The 26,351-nt window shown below is 31.7% G+C and overlaps 2 protein-coding genes and 1 pseudogene across 6 annotated transcripts; 2 read left to right on the top strand and 1 right to left on the bottom strand.

Annotated features, from left to right (window-relative positions):
* The first annotated feature begins 3,889 nt into the window (after positions 1-3,889).
* On the top strand, positions 3,890-9,491 carry LOC114379317 (putative phospholipid:diacylglycerol acyltransferase 2). Of its 2 annotated transcripts, none has more exons than XM_028337957.1 (6): positions 3,890-4,818; positions 5,324-5,546; positions 6,022-6,302; positions 6,985-7,156; positions 7,922-8,190; positions 8,535-9,491. In XM_028337957.1, exons 1-6 carry the CDS (start codon positions 4,370-4,372, stop codon positions 9,016-9,018), a joined length of 1,878 nt encoding a protein of 625 aa, XP_028193758.1. In that variant the 5' UTR covers positions 3,890-4,369; the 3' UTR covers positions 9,019-9,491. The 2 variants fall into 2 exon arrangements, with proteins under 2 accessions (XP_028193758.1, XP_028193759.1); XM_028337958.1 differs by having other exon boundaries at positions 3,893-4,818; positions 7,925-8,190.
* Positions 9,492-11,251: 1,760 nt separating this feature from the next.
* Positions 11,252-15,423, top strand: LOC114379518 (annotated as a pseudogene).
* A 2,553-nt stretch (positions 15,424-17,976) lies between these two features.
* Positions 17,977-22,351, bottom strand: LOC114380411 (SRSF protein kinase 3-like). Of its 4 annotated transcripts, XM_028339449.1 has the most exons (6): positions 22,057-22,351; positions 21,665-21,741; positions 20,303-21,283; positions 19,162-19,209; positions 18,425-18,888; positions 17,977-18,355 (listed from the first exon to the last, which is right to left on the bottom strand). In XM_028339449.1, the coding sequence occupies exons 1-5, from the start codon at positions 22,196-22,198 to the stop codon at positions 18,475-18,477; spliced, it is 1,662 nt and encodes a 553-aa protein (XP_028195250.1). In that variant the 5' UTR covers positions 22,199-22,351; the 3' UTR covers positions 17,977-18,355; positions 18,425-18,474. The 4 variants fall into 4 exon arrangements, with proteins under 4 accessions (XP_028195250.1, XP_028195251.1, XP_028195253.1 ...); XM_028339450.1 differs by having other exon boundaries at positions 17,977-18,888; XM_028339452.1 differs by lacking the exon at positions 21,665-21,741 and having other exon boundaries at positions 22,057-22,350.
* Between the last annotated feature and the right edge of the window lie 4,000 nt (positions 22,352-26,351).

Here is a 26,351-nt window from a genome sequence, read left to right as displayed (position 1 = left end):
ACTCTTCTTTTATACTGTTTTTTTTTTATTTATTTACTACTATTTCTCTTTCTGACTTTCTTTTTCTTTTATCTTTTTTTACTTACACACAATTTTTTTTATAATACTATTATTTTATTTATATTATATATTATGTAATATCTATCTATTCTATTACTCTTTTAATGCATAAATTGAATGATAATATTTGTTTTTTTTCTTGAAATATCAATTATAATATATTATATAATATCTATGCGTCTATCTATTCTATTACTCTTAATAATTTTTTTTTTCATCTACATGTTACTCTCTCATTAAAAAAATTCCCTCCAAAATTTCTGTTTCTTTCTAACTTTTCTCTCTTCCTTTTTAACTTTTTTTCTTTTTCATATTTACACTTAAAAGAAAAAATTCTTTATCATTTTATTAGCCAAAAATCCATATTCTTCTTCTTATTACATATGTAAAAATATATTTATAATTTATAATATTATTAAGACATTGTGTATTATTTATTTTCCTATATTAAATATTTATTTTTTAATATTATATTATGATAAATTTATATAATTACTTATTATTTATTAAAATTAATTATAATTTAATCAAAAAAATGTTTCAAATTTTTATAAATTATTTTTTTAGGAAACTTGTTAAATAATTTTAAATAGCTTCATAAATAAATATTTTTTTGATTAATATTTATATTATAAGATTGAGATTTTTATAGTAAAAATTAATTTAAATCTAATTGTTGTTTTATATAAATTTGATTCTATGTTTAGAATTAAATATATTTTAAATAAATAAGAAATAATTGTGCCACAGTAATCAAATATATTTTCTGTAATTGTATACTCTTACTCTTTTAGTATTTTCAAAAAGTTAAAACAGTTAATTATGTTTTTTAAAATATATTTAATCTTTTATGAGACTTAATTTTTTTTATCATAATGGATTGAGCTTATGTTATGAGTCATTGTATTTTTATTGATTATTAAATTTAATGAAAGCTAAATTAATTTAAAATTTAAAATTATACAAAAAATATTTACAAATATATTCTTTTAAAGGTAGTCATTTTTAATGGACAAGGGTGTGGACTGAATGGATATACATCATTCTGAGTGTGGATGAGATGAATACAAAATTTTATCTCCAACATAGATTAACGACAAAGACAAAATTGAAGATGAGAACACTAACAGGAAAGAAAACGACGTACACATTCTTGTCCTATTCCATTGTCATGTTTATTCACAATTATCACTAATACATTTTTTGGCGTTAAATAGTTACAAACTTGGATAAGATTAAAATATTATTTACTTATTTAATTATTTTATTTTTTGGTTTTAATTTTATTGAGTGAGGTGAGAATGGGGACGGGGATGGAGACTGACATACCCATTCTCGTCCTGCCCTATTGTCATGCATATTTTCAATTATGACTTATATATTTTTTGGCCTAATTATTTTATTTCTTGTGTTAATTTTATTGAGAGAGGATGAGGATGACGTATCTATCTTACTTTATTGTTATGTCTATTTATAATCATCACTTTATATATATATATATATATATATATATATATATATATATATATATATATTATTTTAAATACTTACAAATTTGGATAAGATTAAAATATATTTTAGTTTTTTAATTATTTTTTTTGGTTTTTATTGTTTTCTAAATTAAAAAATACTTTAATCCATTCACATGTCTTTATTATATCAATTTATCATATAATATATTATTATACACAAATAATTTATCTCTTGTGCGTCTTTTTGTTGTTGCTTGTAATATATTAAATTTAAACTTCACCTATGATTACTCTTATCTTATATCGTATCATATTTTTTAATATATAAATTTGTATCGTATTTTCTCCTAGTAGAAAGTTTTCATTTTATTGCTATATTTTTACTAACTATAAAAAAATATAGTTTATTTGTCTATAAAACGTGTAAAAATAGCTAATTCACCCGTGCAGAAGCACGAATATTGTGCTAGTTCTTCCACTAAACTCTGTTTGAAAAGGATAATGCTTCTTGTAGTTTCGACATGCATGGTTGAGTTGGGAATCTATAGTGTCTGCAAAATTTTCAGTGCTAAACTTAAAAATACATTTTTTATTTAATAATTGAGTTCGCACACTAAAAAAGGAAGTGGATGATTTTTTTTATATTATTGGTATAAAATACGTATTCATCAATTTTACTAACGATTAATATTCGTTAAGAAATTTGATTGAACATTTTTGATGAAATTATTTCTTTTTAATCATATTTTTTTAATAAAACTCAAATTCAAAATTTTATTTAAAGGGATCAAGTTGAGTATCATTGGGATCAATGAATTATTGATTCCTCACTGTATATTTGCATATGATAAGTTGGTATTCAATTTCATAGCTTTAGATTTGTTGATTTCCCTCGTTGAGACTTGAATACAATTTTAAACTTCAATCTTGGACGTTTCAAATTGGATTTTAAGAAATAAACATAAATTAAATATGATAGGGTATTGATGCTTCTCTAATCACGAAGAAAATAAGTCACGAATCATTCTAAATAAAAACCATCAATTTTGACTTTTGAGTTTCATATAATTCAACATGACTTAATTAGTTTATGTTTACGTAAAACATTCATATTCATACTCTTCATCTAAAAAATGTGACAAGCTCTCTATTTTATAAAACTTTCACTTCATACTCTTCATCTAAAACATTCATATTCATGTCTGGTACGTACACAGGAACTAACTGAGCTTAGTTATTAAGCCTTTCAAGAAATTAATCATCTAAAAGTCTTTGTTTATTTTCTAGTGGCGTGTTTGGTAGGACTGCCCTTTCTATATATCAGTTTTTGTAGCTATATATATATATTTGTATTGTGTGTGTCATATTCAAGATTTACAGGGCGTTGGAATGTATCACGGAAGGATAACAAAGAGATATTGGCCTGATACGATTAATGGAATCTTGGATCGGAGGTTCACTTAGAAAAAAGCCTCCACTGCAAAACACCAAATTCAATTTAGAGTCCCTTTTGCCCACTTGCCAACTTGATCAATGGGTCTTTTCTGTAGCCTTCACCCTCCCCAGACATACTCACACTCCACAGCATCAAATTCACTGTATAATACAATGTTTTGAAAATGGGATTGGTCATTTTATATGGAGAGAATACTGCTTCACGAAACAGATGATTATATATTTTGACACTAGTATATATTATTGTATATTTTATGCAATATACAATTATAATAACACATCATTAAATAATATTAATTTACAAGTAAAGTTTTCTATACACAATTATTTATTTATTTTAAAATATTTTTAGTCAAATAACTGGTTAGAATCAGAATTTTATTAATTACTTTCTCGGTAATTCTTTTTAATTGTGAAATTTTTAGAGAATTTATATGTCATCGTTTACAAAAATTTAAATCACATTAATATTTTTTTTTATCAATTAATTATATTTTTAATTATCTTTTTATCTTTAATTAATTTACATATGTATTTATTGTAGAATAAAAAAATAAGTAAAATAAAAAATCCCACAACTATTTAATTAGAATTAAGAAAATTTATCACATTTGAAGGTTTCATCAATGTTGTATAAGTCAATCAAAGTTTGCCCATTTTTCAATGTAATATTTCCGAAAACAATTTATTTTGTTGCATCCCAAGCTCTCTTCCATTCCATTACATGAAATTTAAAAAATTAGGGTTGTGCACACATATTTGATAATACTATATATATGCACTATTTTTTGTCTGCATTCTGCCGTTACATCCATGATCTCTTTTGTGCAATTTAATTTTCTCTTGTTTTCATGTGTGTTTTCTTCATAGTTTGTGCATGTTTTCTCTCCCATGATTAGGGACACACACAACAACACGTGGTGCATTCTCTCTCTAGAGAGACCGTAAACAGCTCTTTCAACTCAGAACTTGCCATTCTACTACAGCAAGACAAAACCTGTGTCTTCCATTTCACATTCCATGCTTGGTGTGGAAAGGTCCAAAAGGGCCAAAAAAACATAAAGAAAAAAGGAGCATCCACGTGAAAGCACAGAATAGAAACGCTTGGAACTCAGCACAGTGACACCTGATACAGTGCTGCATGCAGATTTTATTATTTCAAGACAAGTGTCTTAGTGAAAAACCCAAACCAAGCCCCATTATTTGGGTTGATATATTCCATTTCCAACATATGGTCTTCATGAAGAAGAGTATCATTAATTTGTCATTGACAAATATGCCTCAATGTACGTGTATGGGTGAATAGTGAACGGTGAACACTTTTACTAATTCAGTGACTCATCTGAAGCAGCATTCAACATTTCAAGTGAGGTTAATTGAAAATGGTTTCAATTTCGAAGTTGAAGAAGTTCTACTTGGTGGAGCCATTGAAGTCATCTTCCCTTGGTTTTCATTCTTTTGAAGAAACCAAGAAGTGTGAGAGCATTGTTATAAATGAAGTGGAAGGAAAGAGGCAAAAGAAGCATAGAAAGAAGCAGTGTAAGGATTGGAGGTGCATTGATTATTGCTTTTGGATGATAGGGTACATGTGCACCACTTGGTGGCTTCTCTCTTTGTTGTATGGTTGCTTGCCTGCCATGTTGCTTGGCTTTGAGGCACCAGTGTCACCTGGGGTGAGGCTAAGTCGTGAGGGAGTCACTGCACTTCACCCAGTTGTTCTTGTACCGGGCATTGTGACTGGTGGGTTGGAGCTATGGGAAGGGAGGTCTTGTGCAGAGGGCCTTTTCAGAAAGCGGTTGTGGGGTGATAGTTTTGCTCAAATCCTCAAAAGGTGTCATTATAACTAAAGCTCATTAATTGTTCATACTCTTAACTCATGGTAGAGTAAGTGAGGTCACATTAATTATAGAGTTTCAATCCTCAAAAGGTATGAGTTTTAAAATAATTTTGTACATGTCAACAAACTTATTTTATACTACTATCACTGAATAATCTTTTTTCTCTTAATTATATTGGTGTTGAAACTATACACGCAATTCTACAAGGATTTTAGTTTAGGAAAAAACTTGCACGCAGTTCTATAAGTACTTTTAATACTATTTTCCAATTAGCTAGACTTGAAGTTTCATCTTGTAATCTATGTTCATTTTTAATAGAAACTTTAATTATGCAGATTACTAAGGTAAAACTTCAATTTTGATTTGAAAATAACACCAAAAGCACTTATTGAAATGCATATTAGTTTAGTCCTTTAGATTAAGTTGTGAGTGTGAATGTCGAATCCAATCACTCATTACTTCATTAATCAATACATATAAGCACTTTCTTTCCTGTAGGCCTTTGTGCTGGTTAGAGCATCTCTCTTTGCATGATGAGACTGGTCTGGACCCTCCAGGCATTAGAGTCAGGGCAGTGCCTGGGCTTGTTGCTGCAGATAATTTTGCTTCTGGTTATCTTCTTTGGGCAGATTTGATTGAAAATTTGGCAAGAATTGGTTATGAAGGGAAGAATTTGTTTATGGCTGCCTATGACTGGAGACTGTCTTTCCAGAATACTGAGGTATAATGATTATTTTAAAAAAAATTCAATACCTTATGGTATAATAATGCTTATGGAATTCAACCTAAATCTGTCATAATTCAATTCCTGTTGCTCAAATGATCCTTGTGCAAGAATCAGATGTTCTTGTTCATTTACTATTGGCAAAACTATAGAGTATAGATGAAATAGGTGATTAATTGCAATAACACTGGTATGGAACGGCCTACAAGGCTTTCATAGTCATTGTTAAAAGAAAAGAATGTGATATTTGCTTTTAATTTCACGGGAGAGAATATAGGTGGACTTTCTCTCCATTCCCTTTGTTTCCTAACATTTATTCTCCCAATCTCCGGCCACCCCTTTTTCATTTCGGAACCTTTTCCCCCTCTGTATGTCTTTCCTTTTCATCTCTAAAGCCAAGTAGAAATCATGCATGGTTGGCATCTTTGCAGAAACGAGTTTCAGCTAATTTAGTTTTAATTGGACAAATCAGATTCGAGACCAAGCACTCAGTAGATTGAAGAGTCATATTGAGCTTATGTTTGTAACCAATGGCTATAAGAAAGTGGTGGTGGTACCACAATCTATGGGGGCTATTTATTTTCTCCATTTCCTAAAATGGGTTGAGACACCTCCTCCCATGGGAGGCGGCAGCGGTCCGGGTTGGTGTGACAAGTACATCAAAGCAATCATGAATGTTAGCCCTGCATTTCTTGGTGATCCTAGGGCTGTTAGCAATATATTTTCAACCGAAAGCAGTGTTGGATTTGTCAGGTCAGTATTTGCAACAAAATCCTTTATTTCAATCTGGCATCTTGTTATGAAATTATGAAATTTGAAGGTATGATTTGAAATTGTAGAAATAATGATTCATTAGTGGGTTGAATGCCTCTGTCTCTAATAATCTGGTGATTTAAAATACAAATTTCAGCAAAATATCAAAGGTTTCGGTAATATTAAGTTACAAAACAGAACTTTATAAGGTAAATGAAAGAAAATACAGGATAATGAATAAGTTGCAACTGATTATCACATTTTAAAGAAGAGAAGTTGGACCCAACATAACCGCTGCAAGTAATATGCATAGTAAAATGAAAAAGATTGGAACACTGCTTATGTACATGCAAGTCTTTTGACTTACCTAATTGTTAGTTTTTTGTAATGAACTTGTGGATTGATATTATCTAATTAGTAGCAATTCTATCTACTTATATGTTTCCATAAATCAAAGGTAAAAGAGAGACCATTTGAATATAAAGATTTAGGGTTGTCCCCTAAACAACTGAAAAGGAGGATTGTGACTGTCAATATGTCAAAATCTGTTTAGCTGGATAAATTGTTAATTGCACATTTTTTTTGTGATGTGACTGTGCCATATCCATTATCTGTACTATAACCATATTTATAAACAATTATTACACATTTGGTAGATGATGGAGTCACTCAATTTTTTCAGAACTGTGGCTTCTGGCATTTTAAATTTTGATTACATTGGTCGTCAAACTCTTGAGCACGCCATGCGAGTGTGTAGAACGTGGGATTCAATCATCTCATTGATGCCAAAAGGTGGTGAAACCATCTGGGGTGGCTTGGATTGGTGTCTTGAAGACTGGAATAACTATGATCAGGTAAAGAAGGGAAATGTGAAGCACTTTGCAAGTGAAAATACTTTTAAAAGCAGTGATGAGGAGAATTGCAGAGAGATCTCCATGTAAAAGATGCCAGAATTTCTGTCTCTATGATTTTCATTGATAGTGAATCATCTATAAATATTAGAGATATTTACAGCCATAAATAGCACTAATGGCACAATTATTCTAATTCCTATAATTAGGCAATATAATTATATACAATGAATAGACAGATTACTAATTCAAATAAACTGATTATATTCAGCATATAATAGGAAACAACAATCACAGGATCCCTTATTGACAAAAGAAACTATGAATTCTGGAAGTTTAATCTCTTTAGGTGAGGCAGGCTCACAGTTACCTGCTTCACTTCTCATAGACCTTGATTCAGATATACCAAAGTTACACACTTCTCTTTGTTCTTAACATGATGTCACTTCACTTTTTTCTCCGAAGAAAAAAAGAACTTGCTCAATTTTCATCTGGCTAGTAATTTTGATATGGAAGAACAGAAGTAATCTTAAATTTCATGCTTCAAGTATTGCCTTCTTCCCTTAGAAGATGCCAGACATTAATTGCCCAGTGCAAATTCCATTTATTCCATCTAGTAAATCTATAATACTGTATGTTTCAGAAGGCATTCCTATCATCGATTGAATCATAACTTAAAGCCTTTAGTTTACTGTTCCATAATGCAAGTTATTTCAGTTTCAATGTGGATTGAATCATAAAAGCATGATTTTTATGTTTTATCATCAGCAGGAAATTTCATGGGGAAGTAATTCTGCTACTTTTAACTTATCATATGAGGCTGTGTGGATTGATTGTGATGAGATGAGCAGAGAAAGCATCCAAAAAATTTCTAAAAAAAGAGCTTATACTGCAAGAACAGTTTTTGATATACTTAACTTTGTGGCTCCAAAAATGATGAAGCGTGCTGAGGCTCACTTCTCTCACGGGATAGCAGAGAACTTAGAAGATCCTAAATATGCTCATTACAGATACTGGTCTAATCCACTTGAAACCAAGTATGTATATTCATGAAATACTTTTGACTAGTTTTTCCTTAAAAGATTCAGTGGCATTCCTTTAATTTTGACACAACTTTTCATAGTTATTCAAGTTCCCCATTAACTTTAGTATTACTTTTGCACATTTGTCACAATTCCATTAAAGTCCATGATTATAGAATTCTAGCTACCCAAATTGAGCAATAGCCTTAAAAGATCATCAGTAGGAGAAAATTTCTTTTCTTTTTCTAATTAAGTTAAGCATCATGCCTTGCAAGCTCTGAGATATTGGTACTACTTTTGATCAGTAATTCTCATTTGATTTGTTAGTTTTAAAAAATTAACATGAATTTCTGATTCAGACTACCAGATGCTCCGGATATGGAAATATACTGTCTTTATGGAGTTGGAATTCCGACTGAAAGATCACATGTACACAAGTTCTACCCTTCTGAAAAGGACAAGAGTATTCCTTTCCAAATTGATAGTTCAGCAGATGGAGAAGAGGGAAGTTGGCTACACAATGGTGTTTATTTTGTGGATGGTGATGAGAGTGTACCTATTGTAAGCTCAGGGTTCATGTGCGCCAAAGGATGGCACGGAAGAACACGGTTCAATCCATCTGGCACGGCTACATATACAATAGAGTATCAGCTAAAACAACCAGGTGGTCTTATTGATCGGAGAGGCCTAGAGAATGGAGCAAGTTCCAACATTATGGGAAATGCTGCCTTAATTGAAGATGTTTTACTAGTAGCTGCTGGAGCCACTGGAGTAGATATTGGAGGTGATAGGATATTTTCAGATATAATGAGGATGTCTGAGAGGATAAATCTCAGACTATGATTGTGTTTAATGGTTGGATTTTCTTGCATGATAAGAGCTGTAGAAGAAATATGCAAGGTTAATGCAGAAATAGAGAATGATCACTAACAAAACATGTATGTAGGTGGAATCTGATGACAACTTGTGTAACCATCTGCCATCAAGAGAAAGCTGTTGAGTGTTGAGATTTCTGAGATTCTTAAGCTGGTAGGATCTAGGATGCAAGGACAGGGTAGAAGCATCAAATGGGGTCAACAATATATGAATGCTAAATTACACAACAAGGAGCACACGTTAAACTTAGGTACCCTTAGGTAGAATGGGAAAAAATGCAAAAAAAATAGAATTGAGAACTTTTCACTCATTTCTCTTTCTTTTCTCACAAATCAAACGGTCCCTTAGGGTCAGTCAATCAAACATGTGCACTTACAATTGAAACAATCAACTTCCCATTCACGCGAAGATTGAATATATCACATCCTATTATTATTCCATTTGAATGGTTAACAGAATTGTGTATAACATGATGTCTAAAACAAACCTAATTGGAAAAAACATAGTGGAACAAAACAATGACTCGTTATATACATCTTTTCATATTTGCTCTCATATCACTTTAAGTGACCAGTTAATAATTCATTCATTATTTTTTCCAATTTATTTAATTACTATGGAGGCAAACTCTTCTTCCAAATCTTATCATTATTTTTTCTTCTTGTTACATTTTGAACAAATAAGTCGGATATCTCTATGAAAAATAATGATATACCATGAATATTTTCTATTAAATAGATTGTGAGAGAAGTAGGCTTTTCAAAATTATAAATAGATTATCGGTTTGTTATATACCTGTACATTATACTAATTCAACTTAAAATTTATTCAAATAATCTTGTTACACCTTTAAATTTGACGATGCACCATTTACATGATTAAGAATAAATTTAAATATGAATTTAGTTTTTATAAGTTTGTGTTTTTTTTTTTAATTTTAATTTTTGTAAAGTTATTTTAGTTCGATAAATTTGTGTTTTTCTAATTTTAGTTTCTAAAGTACGAATTTACAAAGATTAAAAATGAAATTTTAAAGTGACTAAAATTAAAAAACACAAACTTACATAGATTAAAATGAATAAATAAATTTATAAAGACTAAAATTAAAAAACATATAAATTTACATAAACTAAAAATAAAAAAATACAAGACTCAAAATTAAAAAAAAGCACGAATTTATAGAAATTAAATTCATATTTAAGCATTAAGAGTATGTTAGTGCTAGAATACACCATTAATGGTTTACGAAGTTAAGGCTTTTGTTTTTTCGTATAATAGAAAAATGCACAATGTCAATGCTATTACTAGTTCTGCGTAAAAGTACAGAAAGAACATTGATTGCCTGTGATGATATTTATGTTTCACAGTGAAGTGGCAGACATTGGCATCACTCCAGATGTAGTTGGAAGTAAGAATGAAAGATAAATTTCAATTTACCAAAGATTGAGGAGTCTTATTTGATTGAGTTATTATAAATTTTTTATATGTTCTTGCCTTTAATTTTTAGGGATCAAAACATTATGATAAGAGTTGTCACAAATATAGCACGAGAGAGAGAAAATTCATACTAGGAACACATGTTTGACTTGATGACAATATTTTTTCATTTAAAAGATATAGAACTCTGATTTTAGGAATTTGCAACAACTTAGACATCCTCGTTAACTTAGTTAGATTTCTTATTGACTTGATAACTATGATGATTGCACTAAATTTCGACGATATCAAATTTAAATCCCTATCTAAACTTAATATAAGTAAATTTTGTCTAATTTAGAAAATGTGAAAACACCTTATCATCTTAAAATATATATATAAAAGATAAAGCTACCTCTATCTTAATATATTACTAGTACTAAAATGTAGAGAAGTGTTAATAATACATTTGTTAGTATGTCTCATAAAAGCATTTTTTGTTATTAACTTGAAATTTGTTAAAAATTATCAAACTATCTGAATTTTACAATCAGGATCAACAATATAGTTTTGCTGATTGCTCAAGCAATCATTAAAGTCTGGTTTTTTCAAGAAAAAAGTATCATCATAGTGGATAGTGGTAGAAAAGATTATAAAAAAATTGTCCCACCAAATGTGGAAGTGATGAAAACCCCACTTCCCGGCGCAAGAGAAGCAATTGAGTCAGCAAGAGAAAGGTTTAAGTGAGGAAAAGACACCTAAAAGGCTCTACATTAGTGCTGTGTGAACAGATGCGTGGCAGAAGAAGGTTGTGATCGAAGTGGTGCTGCCACTTTAGTAAAGAAGGCACGCAATACAAAACCTAAGTGGTCACCAACCGCATTAATACGTCCAAATACAAATTACTACTACGTCCCTTTCAGTAGTCTTTCTAATTTCTTCTTTCTTTTCCTTTTGTTTTCTCTATACATGTTCTTAGTTGAGTTCATGTTGTGTCCTGTTGTATACATTTGGTAGTATGGTTGAAAAGTAGTAAGTTAGGATCCTGGGATAGTTGAAGACATCGTGTGTCAATAGTCCAATTCTTGTACTTACTGGTAAGTAGTACTAACAAACATCCGTTATTTCTATTATAATATTCTGTCATGTTTTTGGTTTGGTGAATACAGAGAACTGACTAAGAAGTAGACATTTACTACTATTTATTAGCCTCTACATGTTTTTAGTATATGCTGAAAAATACACTCAGATTCAAGCCTTACTGTGCTCTCACTCCTTGTGGCTCTCTCTGATTCCAATTAATAGGCCTTAGCTCAAGACATGCATGTGATTTCATCTGAGAATTGAGAATGAGTTAATATTTCCTCAAGATTGAGAAATATTAAGTGGATACAGCTAGGAAAGTTAAATGCCATGTTGCCACCTAAATAATACTCCCTCCATTCCGAAATATATAAAGTTTAAGGTTTTGGCACAAATATTAATAAATATAATTAATTTGTTGAATTTCAAATAACACATTAGATAACTTTTTAATATATCCTTTATCTCTCTAATTAATGACTTATTTACTCTTCCTATACACTATTCTCTCACTAAGTATTTATTAAGGGTAGTCTTAGAAAAAAATATTTAATATAATATTGATTTTGTAAAATGACATATATTTTGGAATGATTTTTTTTCTTCTAAAATGTCAATATTCTGGAACTGAGGGAGTCCCATCTCAACAGTAAACTTTGGTAGCATTAACCAAGCATGCAAGACCTTTTTTCAAATTCTCAAATTAAGAACTCAAATAGTTTTTTTGATCAGCAACAACTCACATAGTGTTTTTGAAGTTACAGTAATGTGGACACTGGACAGATATTTTCTGTATTGACTTATGTTGGTACAGTTCAATATCTTATATTTAAGTTGAAATATTAATGAAATTCTTGGAAATGCAGCCTTGCCAAACCAACTATACTGTATGCATCAGATTCAAAGCAAAAAACTTATGTCAGATTATTAGTTCCCCAAACTTCTTCAGAGTCTACTTTCTCTATTGTGTCTTTTTGCATGAACAACAAGAAGCTCATTGCTGAAGAGGAATTGAAAAGAATGGGGTATTCAAGGTCTTTCTTGGCTTCTTTGCTTCTTGCTGTGTTTCTCAATGTGACTAATGGGCAGCCTCTAGTCCCTGCAATGTTCACATTTGGGGACTCAATTGTTGATGTGGGCAATAATAACCACCAATTGACTATTGTTAAAGCAAACTTCCCTCCTTATGGAAGAGACTTTGAGAATCAGTATCGCACAGGAAGGTTCTGCAATGGAAAGCTTGCAACAGACTTCATTGGTACCTTTTCTTTTTCCTCAAAATTCCCATTTAACTAAATATCTTTTCCCTAATGTCCCTATTACTTGCATTTTTTTTTAAACTTGGATTTGATCTTTGTTTCATTAATTCATTCACTGCAGCTGAAATCATTGGATTTACCTCTTATCAACCAGCCTACCTCAACTTAAAGACCAAAGGAAAGAACCTCTTGAATGGTGCCAACTTGCCTCAGCTTCTGCTGGTTACTTTGAATTGACATCCAATCTATATGTAAATACATTTAAAAGTCTAAAACTCAAAAACTCATTTTTTTTCTTCTTTCTTTTTTAACATCATATAATTGGTAAGTGCTGTTGTGTGTTTTTCTTTTGTGTGTGTAGAATTCAATTCCGTTGAGCAAGCAGCTGGAATACTACAAAGAGTGCCAGACCAAATTGTCAATTATATCTGATGCTATATATCTTATTAGTGCTGGGACCAGTGATTTTGTTCAGAACTACTACATAAATCCTCTGCTTAGCAAGCTTTATACAACTGATCAATTCTCAGACATTCTCTTGCGATGCTATTCCAGTTTCATTCAGGCACGCCTTTCTCAACCTTGACATCTTGCCCTAGAAGTTTATATACCATTGATTGAATATTACCAAAAAGAAAAAGAGAAGTTATTTGCCTTTGCCTTTGCTGATTTTGATTTGCATTTCTAATCTTGGCTTTGATAGAGTTTATATGCATTGGGAGCAAGGAGGATTGGTGTGACAACATTACCTCCAATAGGCTACCTGCCTGGAGCCATCACTCTCTTTGGAGCTCATACCAACGAATGTGTGACAAGTTTAAACAGTGATGCAATTAACTTCAATGAAAAGATCAACACCACATCTCAGAACTTGAAAAATATGCTTCCAGGCCTCAATTTGGTTGTCTTTGATATCTACCAACCCCTCTATGACTTGGTCACCAAGCCTTCTGAAAATGGTACAGAATCTAGATAAAATATAGATACGGTTCTGTAGGTGCTTTTAATAAAAGTTTGCATCAAAGATCAAATGATCATTAATTATTACTGGACTGAATTCCAATTCTGATTTAAAAACAATACTAATAGTACTTAAGAAACTGCATTCTTGCTTTGTCCAATTTTTAATTATGTTATGGCTAGTGAACTGAACTAATCATCTAATGGATTATGAACTAGGATTGTTAATTTGTTTCCCATGTGCGGCATGCATTGTGTTATGTTATCACAGGATTTTTTGAAGCAAGGAAGGCTTGTTGTGGAACTGGGTTGATAGAGACATTGTGCAATAAGAAGTCCATAGGAACATGTGATCATACTTACCTTAAAATCGTAATAGTAAAATATGGATAACAAATACTTAACCTTATAATCGTACTAATAAAACATGGCTTAAATATTATAGGAGTTGACTTCACATATTATTCATGTGTAATTTTCTTCTGTTGGGCGTTAGCCCTGTTTATTACAAAAAAAAAAAAAAAAAGACTTGATATACTTTTAGTCTCTATAAAATGAGTGAGTCTTAATTTTAGTCATTATAAAAAATGTTCTTTGGTTTTCTTCCTCAAGAAAATGAAATCGTTATTTTTTATCTCTATTATTATGTGACATCGTTACTACCATTTATTGATTTGGTTTGGTGTGATTGATTTATTCTCTACTTAAAGAGTTAACCATGGATATGATTTTATTATTTTATCAACTCTGGCCATTGGATTATTTTGAAGCACGTAGTCGACAAATCTGTTTACTTTCTCATCAGATATAATTTCATATGAGTTCTTCACTTCCAATTTCAATAACTCCAATCTAACAAAAGCACGGAGGTTGAGGTGTCATTGAAGAAAGATATACGACATCCTACACAATTAGAGTGGCCACTGGCCAGTAAGAGACATAATTAAAATGGATATATATTTTCAATTGCTAGATTGAGCACTGGCAAAAAAAAATATCATGGCTTGCCAACGAGAATGTCAATATTTTTTACATTGGAAAGCACTTGTAGCCATGTCATGAGAGCATTATTTGTCGAGAAGAAGAGGTCAAGGTCAACGTATACTTCTTCGAGAAGAGAAAAATTGCATGTGGTGGAGAAAAATTGCATTGGAAAGAACTAAGATTCGGAATAAAAAGCACAATTTCCAAATATTCTTTACGGTTCTCTATTCTCAAACTGGAGAGGCTAGTATTAGATATGCAGAGGACTTGTTTCCTTCTTCTGTCCACTTTACATTGTATAAGGACCAAAGTATTTAACACGTGACAGTTTGAAAAGGGCTCAACACTGTCATTGCCACGTGCAGTAAATTTGACATGTTCGAGATGCAAGCTTTTTAATGCGGGCAAGTGTAGAGATTTTGCTATTACCAGAGACCAACATAACAGATGTCAAAGAGTGACAGCAGAAGATTAAAGGGAAGGACCTACAATTGTAGTAGGATCCAAAGTCTAATGAAATGAGTGTTTGCAACAATCTTGAAGTGAAAAATTTTATGCTTCTCATTTGTTATGTAATTAATAAAAAAAATTTCAAGAAATTATAATTCTTGACAATCAATTTTAGCTTACTTTTTTGTAAAAATATTTTTACGGAAGGAAATAAGAATTCAATTTTTTTTTTAGTGGAGAGAAAACTTTATTTAAATATTATACATAGATCGTTAATTCTTAGGAATATCCTGGGAATCATGTTAAAATCCCCCTAAATTGCTGGAAATTGTAAAACAGCATATTTAATGACCCTATCTCATGATAAAATATTATACATAAATCATTAATTCTTAGGAATATCCTGAGAATCATGTTTCTCATGCAAACTCCCCCTAAATTCATTATATCAGCCGCTGGACATTGTGAAACAGCATATTTAATGACCCTATATATCTAAGAATGGAGCCTTAACCAAACCGTTAATAGTAAGATTAAGTAGGGAATAGGAGTCATCTGGAGTAGCCAGAATCCAAGAGGCAATTCAGGTCCCGTGTAGTAAAGGGGACAAGAAAATGTGAGATTGGTGAGACGTTTGCAAAGGTCCTTCCACCTTTTAGATAAGACACAAGTTTGAAAAACATCTTTTGTGTCCATAAAACTTATTATGTCAATAACTCTGTCTTCTTTGGTGTCGAATAACCTTGAGCAGCTGAAAATGCCGCCATGAATGCTGACTTCCACTGCAGAGCCCAGTTTGAGGTAGACTGAACGGGGTTTTTGTCTTAGTAAGAATTAGGGTTTTAGTTCTCTTGAAAGTTGATGTTAATATCTCAAGTGAAAAATGAATTAATGATCATTATGTTACAGGAGAGGAAAGTTTGGGAAATCTAACCTCAACATTTTGTCAAACCATTTTTTGCCTTCCAATTATTTGACAAAAACTCAAAAAGAGATTTAACTTTTTTTTCTTTCTTAAAATTCCTTATATTAATTTATGTTTTTAACCTTAAAATTAATCTTGTTCAAAAACCATCACCAATTCTGATCACCAAAATAAAATCCAACTATATACATACACAAAGAAAAAACATGTAAAAGAGTGTGCAAATGCAAATAATACCGAATCTCAAAAAAATACTTCTTCCATTTTCATTTCTTTCACCTAATCACTCTCACTTGGTGCTTGCTTCATCCCTACCTAACTACAAAATTCAACTTATCATCTTCCTTCTAAATCTTCTAAGAACAAGTTTCTTCTCTATTCCCCTTCATTTTCATTTCTTTCACCTAACTCTTTATTTTACATTCATCCCATTCTCTTTGATGTAGCCTTGGTGCTTGCATCCTTGACCAACCCAAAAAGTGGTGAGTTGACAAAGATTCAAATATGCAAATATCAAAGAAGACAAATAGAAATGAGTGATAACAATACCACTTATAATATCAAAATCGAAATTTAAAACAACTAGGGAGACCAAATTTATAATTTTGTAAAAAATAAACCATCACTTATCATAGGCGGTAATTTGTACAAAGATGATAGTGTGCGTATCTTTTTTCTTTTTTTTTTTTTGCAAAAAAAGAAAGTTAAGCATCTAAAACACCATACATCCATACCTTGCGATGGACCCTGAGCTACTCCTTGGGAAGGAGCATGTCTTCCTTATCCATGAAATAGACACAAAACCTTTCATTCCCTAAATACTGAGTGGCGTGTCCCACCATCGATGGCCACGGAAGGCCTCTACCTTGTCGGCGTACTTGAATAGCTAATGGCGGCTCTCTCGCGAGGGCGACGGTGAAGGCTGAGAACTTCAACGTCGGTATGGTACTGGAACCATGAATCTGTCGGAATCGACGTGGCTGACAATGGTGCCGGGAAACCATGAGCCTTGGAAGCCACCACCATTGTCCATGCTGAGAATGATTTTCCTTGTAACATTTGATTTTCTAATTTTATAAATTAATAATTTTGGTTCATTTTTTACATTGTTAATTAATAATTGTAATTAGTAAAATTATTAATTCAATTATAAATTAAATTTTTAATAATTAATAATGACTTTTAATTCATTTATAACTAACTTTGGTAAGAAAATTATCACTACAAAAATTAAAATAACATTATTAAAAATTCATTATTCGATGATGGAATTAAAATTAATATATTAATGTATTTATAATATTACAACTGCATATTATCTATTTGATATTAATTGTGAAAAATATCAATAAATGCTTAATGTTCTGAACTCAAATATGCAGATATTATTAAAGTCTCCTAATCGAAGTATTATTCGCTTAGATACTCAATTAATCATCATAATTTATTATTCTTGTAAAAGATATCTTGATGGGTTGAGAAGAAAAAATGTTTATAAATTATATGTGATCTACTCCTAAGCAATATGAAACTTTTTTATTACCAAAATAAATTATATCAATTATCAATATTGATTGCTAAAAATCAATTGACTTATAATACTCATATAATATTTTATTGAAACAATATTAAAAAAATATATCAACAGTTAAATTTTATTATGGGGGATTGATATCGATCAAATTCAATTTTAGAGGTGAAATAAGGATAGTAAATTTGAAATCAACTAACCAGTCTAAAATAGATCTAAATGTTAAAAAGATTATATATATTTATATAAATTGAGGAAAGATATTGATATATATTGAAATAGATAATTGTTACCCTGAATTAAAATTGATTGGGTTATTTTCAAAACAAAATTTAAAATATATATTGAAGATCTCTCTTTACATACAATGGACCGTAACCAAAGTTATATGTTCCATAAACTCAACATGCAACAAAGTCTGATGCTAGACAAATCAAGGATTAGCTCATTTGAAGTACAATTGGACAACCCCCCAAAACAAATGTCGTATTTCTGAAAGACAAAACTCTAATCTGGGGAGCAGTTCCAAACACCAAAAAATATCTAGTTTCTAAAACTTAGCACACTTAATCAATTGAATTTGAAGCTAACCCTGTAATACCAGTAAAGGTGAAATAAGTTAGGTTACAACAATACAGAAATCCAGCCGCTTCGCCCCAGGAAGAGCTTTCCCAAGTCACAAGCTCGTCGTCTGACCTGCATTGCATATAATGTCCCATGTAACATTTCCACAGATATCAAGTTCCAAGGACCAGCAAAACTTACCCATTAAAACAAAACAGGTTGCATATACCGCCAGACAAGCCAATTTGTATCTATTTGAATGACTTTAGAGGTTGGGAGTCTTTGAGAGGCTCAGATGTTTCTTTAATGGATATATTCCTCAAACCAATTTCCACTGCCTCCTTCTCAGCCGTTTCCCTCTTCCTCCTTTTAGACAATTCCTCGTTGATGGCATCAGGTTGCACGGTAGTTATTGAGGACTCAAGAGTCCGAGGACCTGCACTCATCCATGGATGACTAAGGCACTGAGCAGCTGTTGGTCTCTTTTCCGGGACAAAATCAAGTATTGGAACAAGGAAGTCAACCAAGTCATTTGTGTCTTGCTCATTGAAATTATACTTGTCCATCAGCACCTTATCCATTGGCCAAAATCGCAAATTGCTGATGTGCCTCAAGTCACCATGTCTATTGAGAAATTCTCGGGAATAGCGACCACCTAGTGCAATCTGAATGAAATATTTATTCAAATTTTGCAGTTGAACACGGATGAAATATCAACATCAACCAATTTTCAGAGAATGAAATACAGCAAATTACCCTATTCAGTTTTTTTTAAGCAGAAAACCTCATTGAAAGAAAAATTGAGTACACTGCATGAGGATATGGAAAATAGTCTGAAATGGAGTTTAAATTTGAATGTTGATTCTTGAATATAAACATGCAAAATGGATGATACCAACGAACTTCAAAATTCCCTGCAGACCACATAACATTCATACCTTGGGAGGCATCTTCCCAAGAAGCTCCATCATCAATGCCAGATGATCCTGTAAAACAAACATTTAAAGGTCATCAAAACAATCCATTGATTGAAGTTCAAATTTAGGTAGACAGTTTTATTTTCAAATTTTGTAACATTTGTTTCCAAGAGAATAGGAAGCTTCAATATATATCTATCTCTCTCTAAATTTTGTTGGGTAAAAAATATTTGGTTTTCCACTGAAATAGTTGTCAACATTTTTTATGCAGAACAACAGTGGCCTAGACCCCAAGTGATTTCAATATATCATTTTTTTCCATTATTTGTTCAAATTTTTCTTTGATTAGCAGCACCAGACAGAGATGAATGATGAAGCCTCAATTCTAACCAGCAGTGTAACAGCAAATTATTCAACATTGAGAATCTAGAGACATCTTTGAACATCAGGTCATGTTTCGGCCAATTGATGATTTCAAAATGCTATGGACACAGGCAACTTCTTTGAAGAAAAGTCATGATCCTGTAGGCAGTAGCATAACTTTACAGACTGGAAGCTAAAGACTATTTTTCAACCTTCAGAAAGCAAAGATGAGTACAAAGAGTCTAATATCCTTAGTAGGAAAGAAATCACTCCTTAACTAAAAGTACTCTGCTTACAAAAGTTAGCAATGTTCCCAATGAACATTTTCTTATTTTTCAAATACAAGTCAAATTCCAAAGAATGCTGATATAAATGAAAAAGAATCAGACACAAGCAAAATAATATTATTGATCCATGCAGCAAAAGAAAAATAACCCGTTTAGGAGGGAAAATGCTATTCGACTATCATGTCCTTTGTATTATTGTTCCCAGCCCCAGGGCACATAATATATTTCCCATTTGCCTTTTACCTTTTCAAAAAACAAATATTTACTTAAAGTCAGCAGAAATATGTTGTTCTGCATTCACCAGCATGTAATAAGGGCATGAAAAGGTACAATATTCAATTGTATTAGCAAACAAACCAAAAAGTTAAGAACAAGAGAACTTTTACTCTGTTTAGAAAACACTCGATAGAAAACAAGTTCATAATAGTTGTAAGCATGGTGGTGATACTTAATAGCACAAAATAAAGCCAAATAGCTTCTTTTTAGTACAAAACAGGTGCAGTTATGGTTACCTCATCTCTATCATAGTTGTCACCACTGTGAGGATCAAAAAGAACATCACCAGTGGCAAGCTCGAAGCAAATGCAAGCAAAGGACCATAAATCTGCAGGGGTTGAATATTTGGATCCAAGAAGAACCTCAGGACACCTATATTGCCTTGTCTGAATATCATTTGTGAATTGTTTGTAAGTCCAACAAGCACTACCAAAATCAACCAGCTTGCACTTAAGATCAACAGCTTCCAGCAACTTCTTTCTCATGGAACGGCTGCCTCTCCTGTGACCATGACTTCCTTGTGAAACATCCTTCTCAAAAATCTTAGATGAACTCGATTCATCTTTACTCAGAGAACTATTATGTTTATCTTCAACTGATTCCACACTTAATTTCACATCATTGCCACTATCTTCTTGCTCGAGTCCTTTATAATCCTCAGCTTCCTCTGAAGTTTCCTTCTCAACACAGCCTTGAGCTACCTTAGCCTTCCTCTGCATTTTCTTTTTCTGGTTCTTCATCGGATCTCCATTCAAAATTTTATTGTCTTGGTTAGTCCCATTATTGGACACAGCCTTATCCTTGGTGTTTGGAAGGATGAGTGGAGCACCTGATTTCCTAGGATCTTTAGATGGATTTATCAGTGACAGAAGCAACACATTCTCTGGCTTCAAATCAGTGTGAATGACAGAAAGCTCGCGATGCAAGTAATCCAAGCCCACCAAAATATGAAAACAGATTTCTTTAACCATGGGGAGAGGAAGCCCACGATAGCCACTATATTTGATAAGGGTGAGAAGATTATCACCCAGGAATTCAAAAACCATACACACATGCTGGCCATTAGGCCCCGAATGCTTAAAATGATCCAAAAGCTTCACAACACATTTCTTATCATCCGGGTCCCCCTCAGCTATTTGTTTGAGAATCTTTATTTCATCCATCGCGGCTTCAGTATAGTGCTGTGCACTCTTCTGAATTTTAAGGGCTACATAATGCTGCAAACAAGAAAAAGTTTTCCCTTTATTAAGTGTGTACAAACTTCAAAGTTTAAAATCTAAAAACAGTAACAAGTGAAACATGGTGGATGTTTGGTTTGTTAATTTGTGTCACATTTTCATTTTCAGTTGACGTGTTTTTACTGATAAAAAACAAGAGTAATTAGTCCATGCATTGACAGTGTAAAAGCATCCAATCACAACTAGTCAAATACAGTAAGAGTGTTGAGTTTTAGAACGAACAACCTAAAATGCTGTACCTATGCAAAACTTTTTACATCAACACTGCATAGAAATTAAACTCTAAAAACAAAAGCGTCCCACAATTTTCATCTTGTTTCCTATGTCGAAGGTTTTGCAAAGTCTGTTATCAGTTCTCACCCTTCCTCCGCAACTAAAACACCGGACGGAACATAAACAATGGAACATTTTCGTAACTATTACTTGAAAAATGTAACCTGAAAATGAAAACAGGGAACCAACTAAACTCAACGGAGTTCTCAAGGAATTAACAATTTAATACGGTGAGGGACCGAAAAAAAAATCATTAACAATGCATAATAATGTAGGCAATTATAGAGCGAAAAGACGAAGAAAAAAAAAAAGGAAATATAAGGTTAACGCAGTGGTTGGGGAAGGGTGAAAGGAGAAGGGAGGAAAAGAAGTCACGGGTTCGAATCCACCAACTCCAACGGACAATTCTAACAAAACTAACAAAATAACATTTGTCGATAAAAAAAAGACAACAGAAAAGTGTTGAAAAATGGCGGCACCGAATTGAGAGTGTCCCAAGCGAGCCAGACGGTGGAAAAATGGCCCCAACCGAGTTTGGACTGCACGATGTAACGGCCATTGTTGAAAGCGTCGCCGACTCGAACCGCGTGGTATCCTCCACGCCGATAATCCTCCGTGCATTCCTCCTCTGAACTGTAATCAACACTTCTCTCCATCCGATTTTCGGTTACGAATCCGAATGTAAGAGTCGGAGAGAGTGAATCGGAGTTAGGGTTTTTGAACTTTACCGGGAAAAATAAATCAACGGAATTTGTGAGGGAGGGGGAGACTCAGACACTTATTAAAACGGGCATTATATCTATTAACGGATTAATTAAGAATTAAAAAAAAAGGTTTTATTATTAACTAGTTGAAAAATAGGTAATCCGTGCCTTAACTGTTTTTTTTTAGTTGAATATAATGGTAATAACTGTCACGTTGAAAAGTTATTAGAAAATAATTACTGAGTAATTTTTTTAAGTAGTAGAAAGTAGTAGAAGGATAAATTTTAAATAATAAATTTGTGCATCAAATGAGATAATTGTATTTATTAATAATTATAGATAATAAAATATCATATTAAAAACTATTAGACAATAACTATTTATAATTAAGAGTGATTTTTAAAAGTAGTTGAATAATTAAGAAAAAAATACACAACAAATGAGATAATTATCTTTATTAATAATTATTGATTAGTGAGACAGAATAAGGACTTCGTGCCTCAGACTTTTTATGTGTTTTTTATTAAATAAAATAACAAAAATGACTGGGTAGGGTGATTTGTAAAGATAATTATTAAGATAAAATAATAACTTACATATATTTATAAGAATAAAATAAATATAAAAAATGTACAGTAAAATATTTTATTCTCAATATATATAGTTATAAATTATGCTTCGGTTCATTTTTAATTTTTAGATTTAAAAAAATATTTATTTTTGTTTGTAAAGTTTAAATTTATATTAGTTATTCTTTTATAATCATGTTTTTACTTTTTATTTAATTTTTAATTAATTTTCATATATATTTTTTATTGTCGAGTGGAAATGAAAATGAATAAAATAAATGATTCTATATCTATTTTATTAGAATTAAAAAAATTATTATATTTCTTCATTTCTGCATAAAAACAATAAAAAGGAAAGTATTAGTAAGTTCAAAGAGTCTCTTTACTTCACTCTGAGATTTTATTATCAAGAATTGAATGTATATTATTTTACCCGAGATAGGTACTCGTATACGAATTACTATTAAAAAATGAAAATTAATTTTACCACATTAACTTATGGACATTAAATTCTGTCCTAGCTCATCAAGTGGAGTTCTAGCATTTATATATCAACTTAAGGGGATAATAAGAAAATTATGGAATAAAAACGAGAGGATTAATTTGTGTCAGTTAATACATACATATATGTAATTAAGAAAATGAGTCAACAAATATGTAGCATATCTCACCTCTATTAGGAAAACTAGAATTCTGTACCCGTGCTATTCACGGACCGGAAAAGCAAACAGGAATTGCTTTTTAAAATGTAAAAAGTAAAAAGTGAGAGTGTAGTTGTTGACATGTGGAATTTGCTTGGTGGCTGGACGGATTTATATATACTATTGATTAGTCCAGCAGATTTGTAAATAAAAAATAAAAAATTAACCATGCAACCAATTTTCTAAGACAAACTGATATAATCCTGTCTTCAATTACTTCGAGTTTTTTTTATGGATGAAAAACCCAACATCTAAAGTAAGATCGAAAAAAGAATCAACAAGATATTTCAAAACTTAGCGATGCACGTTTTCAAATAAAAAATTCAACAAACTTGAATTTAAGAGTTTATACTTAAGATGTAACTATGTGTTCGAGTTTATTTAGATAAAATATATAGTTTTTGGACTAAAGAACTAATTAAAGTCTGTTTTTTAATTTTCCTATGAATTTTCGTATCTATTTATCATGTAATAATTTCATATGATTCATGATATGTTTTGGGTTAGTTTTTATGTTTTTTAAGCTTCCTTAGCCATCGTATTGGTTAGTGGGGGTTTTATTCCTAGTGGGAAATAAATGTAAGTGGAAGTTAGTTCTTAGTAGGAATTAATTCTAGTGGGATATCTATAGGAAATCCTAGCCTACAATTAGGAAAAACTTTGTAGCTTTGAAGTAGATTGAGTTTGAATGAAAGTTTTGGTTTTCTTCCTTTGTGAGAACTGCCCTTGGTTCTTGGGCAAAGAACTAAATATGGTTTTATCAAGACAACTTGTGACAATGAAATATATGACTTATTGTAAATGTATGAATACAGGTTTTGATGATGTCAAAGTATAATCAAATAAGACTGCTTCAAGAAAAATTCAAGATTAAACAAACAGAGATTGTTTCAAGATTAATTCAAGGTCAAGCAAACAAGATCAAGAAAAAAAAATAAGGTCTTAGTTTATTTGTTAAAAGAATCTCACTGGTTGATCAGTTTTGACCTCAAACAGATATTTTCAAACAAATCAAGGCACTGGTAATCGATTACCAAACATTGTAATCAATTACTAGAGACAAGATTTCAAATGAGCTTTTCAAAAGGGTTTTGAAATTTGAATTTTAAATCTTGTAATCGATTACCAGTAACGGAAAACACTTTGAAAAATCATGACCCTTCAAAATATAACTGTGTAATCGATTACCAGAATCCTGTAATCGATTGAGAAAATTCCAGAAAAGTTTTTTGAATAGACACATCTCTTCATACCATTTTGAAAAGGCACAATGAGCCTATATATATGTGTCTGACTTCGAAAAGAAGAGAAAGATATTCTAAGAGAACTTAATTGTCAAATGCTCTCTAAACAACTATTGGTCAAACACTTGCAAATCTGTTGAAAATTTTTCTAAGATCTTCAATTTGTATCATATACTCTAAAGGAGAGAAATCTTTTTGTTCATCTCATAAACTCAGTTGTAATCAAGAGACTATTTGTCTCTTGGATTGTGAGAATCTTGAACACAAGGGTGAGGGATCCCAATGTGTGTTCAAAGTCTGTAAAGGATTTACAAAGATAGTGAAAAATCTCAAGTGGGTTGCTTGAGGACTGGACGTATGCACGGGAAGTGGCTGAACCAGTATAAATTGAGTTTGCATTTCTCTCTTCCTTTATCTCAGTTATTTTATTACAGATTACTTTGTCTTGCGCAATTAAAACAACATTATTAAATTAATTACTTATTCTTCTTCTACATTCTGAGCCTATCAAATATCATTTAAAAGAGGGTTAAAGTTTGTTAGTGGGAAAATTTTGAAACTTAATTCATCCCCCTCTTAAGTTATTGAGGCCACTTGTCCAACACTTATCACTCACCTTCTCAACTATTTCTTGAGTGTGACGTCAATATCCTTCTCTAAAAGAAAACTAAATCAACTTCTAATTCTGAAATCTTCAAGGCGATCCGTCCTATTTCTATATTCTTATCACAATCACGTAAAATCCTAATATGTTGAGATCTTTAATACATGTAGAATCAATCAAGCTCTTTTCTCTATCAAATATTGTTATGAGAGTACAATATATTTCTTCTTTCCCCACATCCCACTCTGCCATCTCACTTCTCAATTAAGTATTGTATCTCTATTCGTTTCTTTTTATGCCGATTTTTTATTTCATAGTCTTCTTGTAATTAAGTCTCTCCAAGGGTTTACAAGACCTAGTCCAAGAACATTCAATTGAGACCAAATGTAATTTGTCTTCTCAACTCTAAATGAAGGGTTCTTATTGATAAGGTCCCTTCTTTTATTACCTATTGATTGTGCTCCCACACACCTATTGGGCACGTATAAAAGCGCTTGTGGGTCCTTGACAGTCACTACATTTATTCAAACTCTCTTCCCTACTCTTCCACACTCCAGTAAAGAAGATTTTTGGTGCCACTAAGTCAGTTTTGGCATAGTGTTTTACGATTTTGGGAGTGAAGAAAAGGATTTCTAGTGCGACGATTTTGGTAGCGAACACTAGGTGGTGGTTACTCCGTTGAAAGAAAGCAATACCAAGGTACCATTTTGTCCTTCATTCCATTGTTTACTAAGATTTTTTGTTTAGGGGTAGAAATTTGGGAAATAAATGGTCTTAGATTACCCTACCCTATTCATGGGCAAACAAGAATTTTTTAAGGATCTTTATATTCCAACCTTGGTTTGTTAAACGACCTTAAAGATGAACTTGTGTTCACTTTGGATGGGGACGACGATAAAATCATTTGGGGCCATGCAAAAAAAGGAGATCATGTGTGTGTTCAGCCTCAACT

The sequence above is a fragment of the Glycine soja genome, chromosome 12, assembly GCF_004193775.1.
Source record: "Glycine soja cultivar W05 chromosome 12, ASM419377v2, whole genome shotgun sequence".
In the NCBI taxonomy this organism is placed as follows: Eukaryota; Viridiplantae; Streptophyta; class Magnoliopsida; order Fabales; family Fabaceae; genus Glycine; species Glycine soja.
This window is presented reverse-complemented; position numbering and strand designations above follow the sequence as displayed.

Excerpts from the sequence above, each read along its gene's own strand:
- LOC114379317 (XM_028337957.1), top strand. The coding sequence starts at position 4,370 with ATGGTTTCAATTTCGAAGTTGAAGAAGTTCTACTTGGTGGAGCCATTG. Across the intron at positions 5,547-6,021 it reads TGTCTTTCCAGAATACTGAG|ATTCGAGACCAAGCACTCAG; the intron begins GTATAATGATTA and ends TGGACAAATCAG. Across the intron at positions 8,191-8,534 it reads TCTAATCCACTTGAAACCAA|ACTACCAGATGCTCCGGATA; the intron begins GTATGTATATTC and ends TTTCTGATTCAG.
- LOC114380411 (XM_028339450.1), bottom strand. The coding sequence starts at position 22,198 with ATGCACGGAGGATTATCGGCGTGGAGGATACCACGCGGTTCGAGTCGG. Across the intron at positions 21,742-22,056 it reads CTTGGGACACTCTCAATTCG|GTTACATTTTTCAAGTAATA; the intron begins GTGCCGCCATTT and ends TTTCATTTTCAG. Across the intron at positions 18,889-19,161 it reads TTGGGAAGATGCCTCCCAAG|ATTGCACTAGGTGGTCGCTA; the intron begins GTATGAATGTTA and ends TATTTCATTCAG.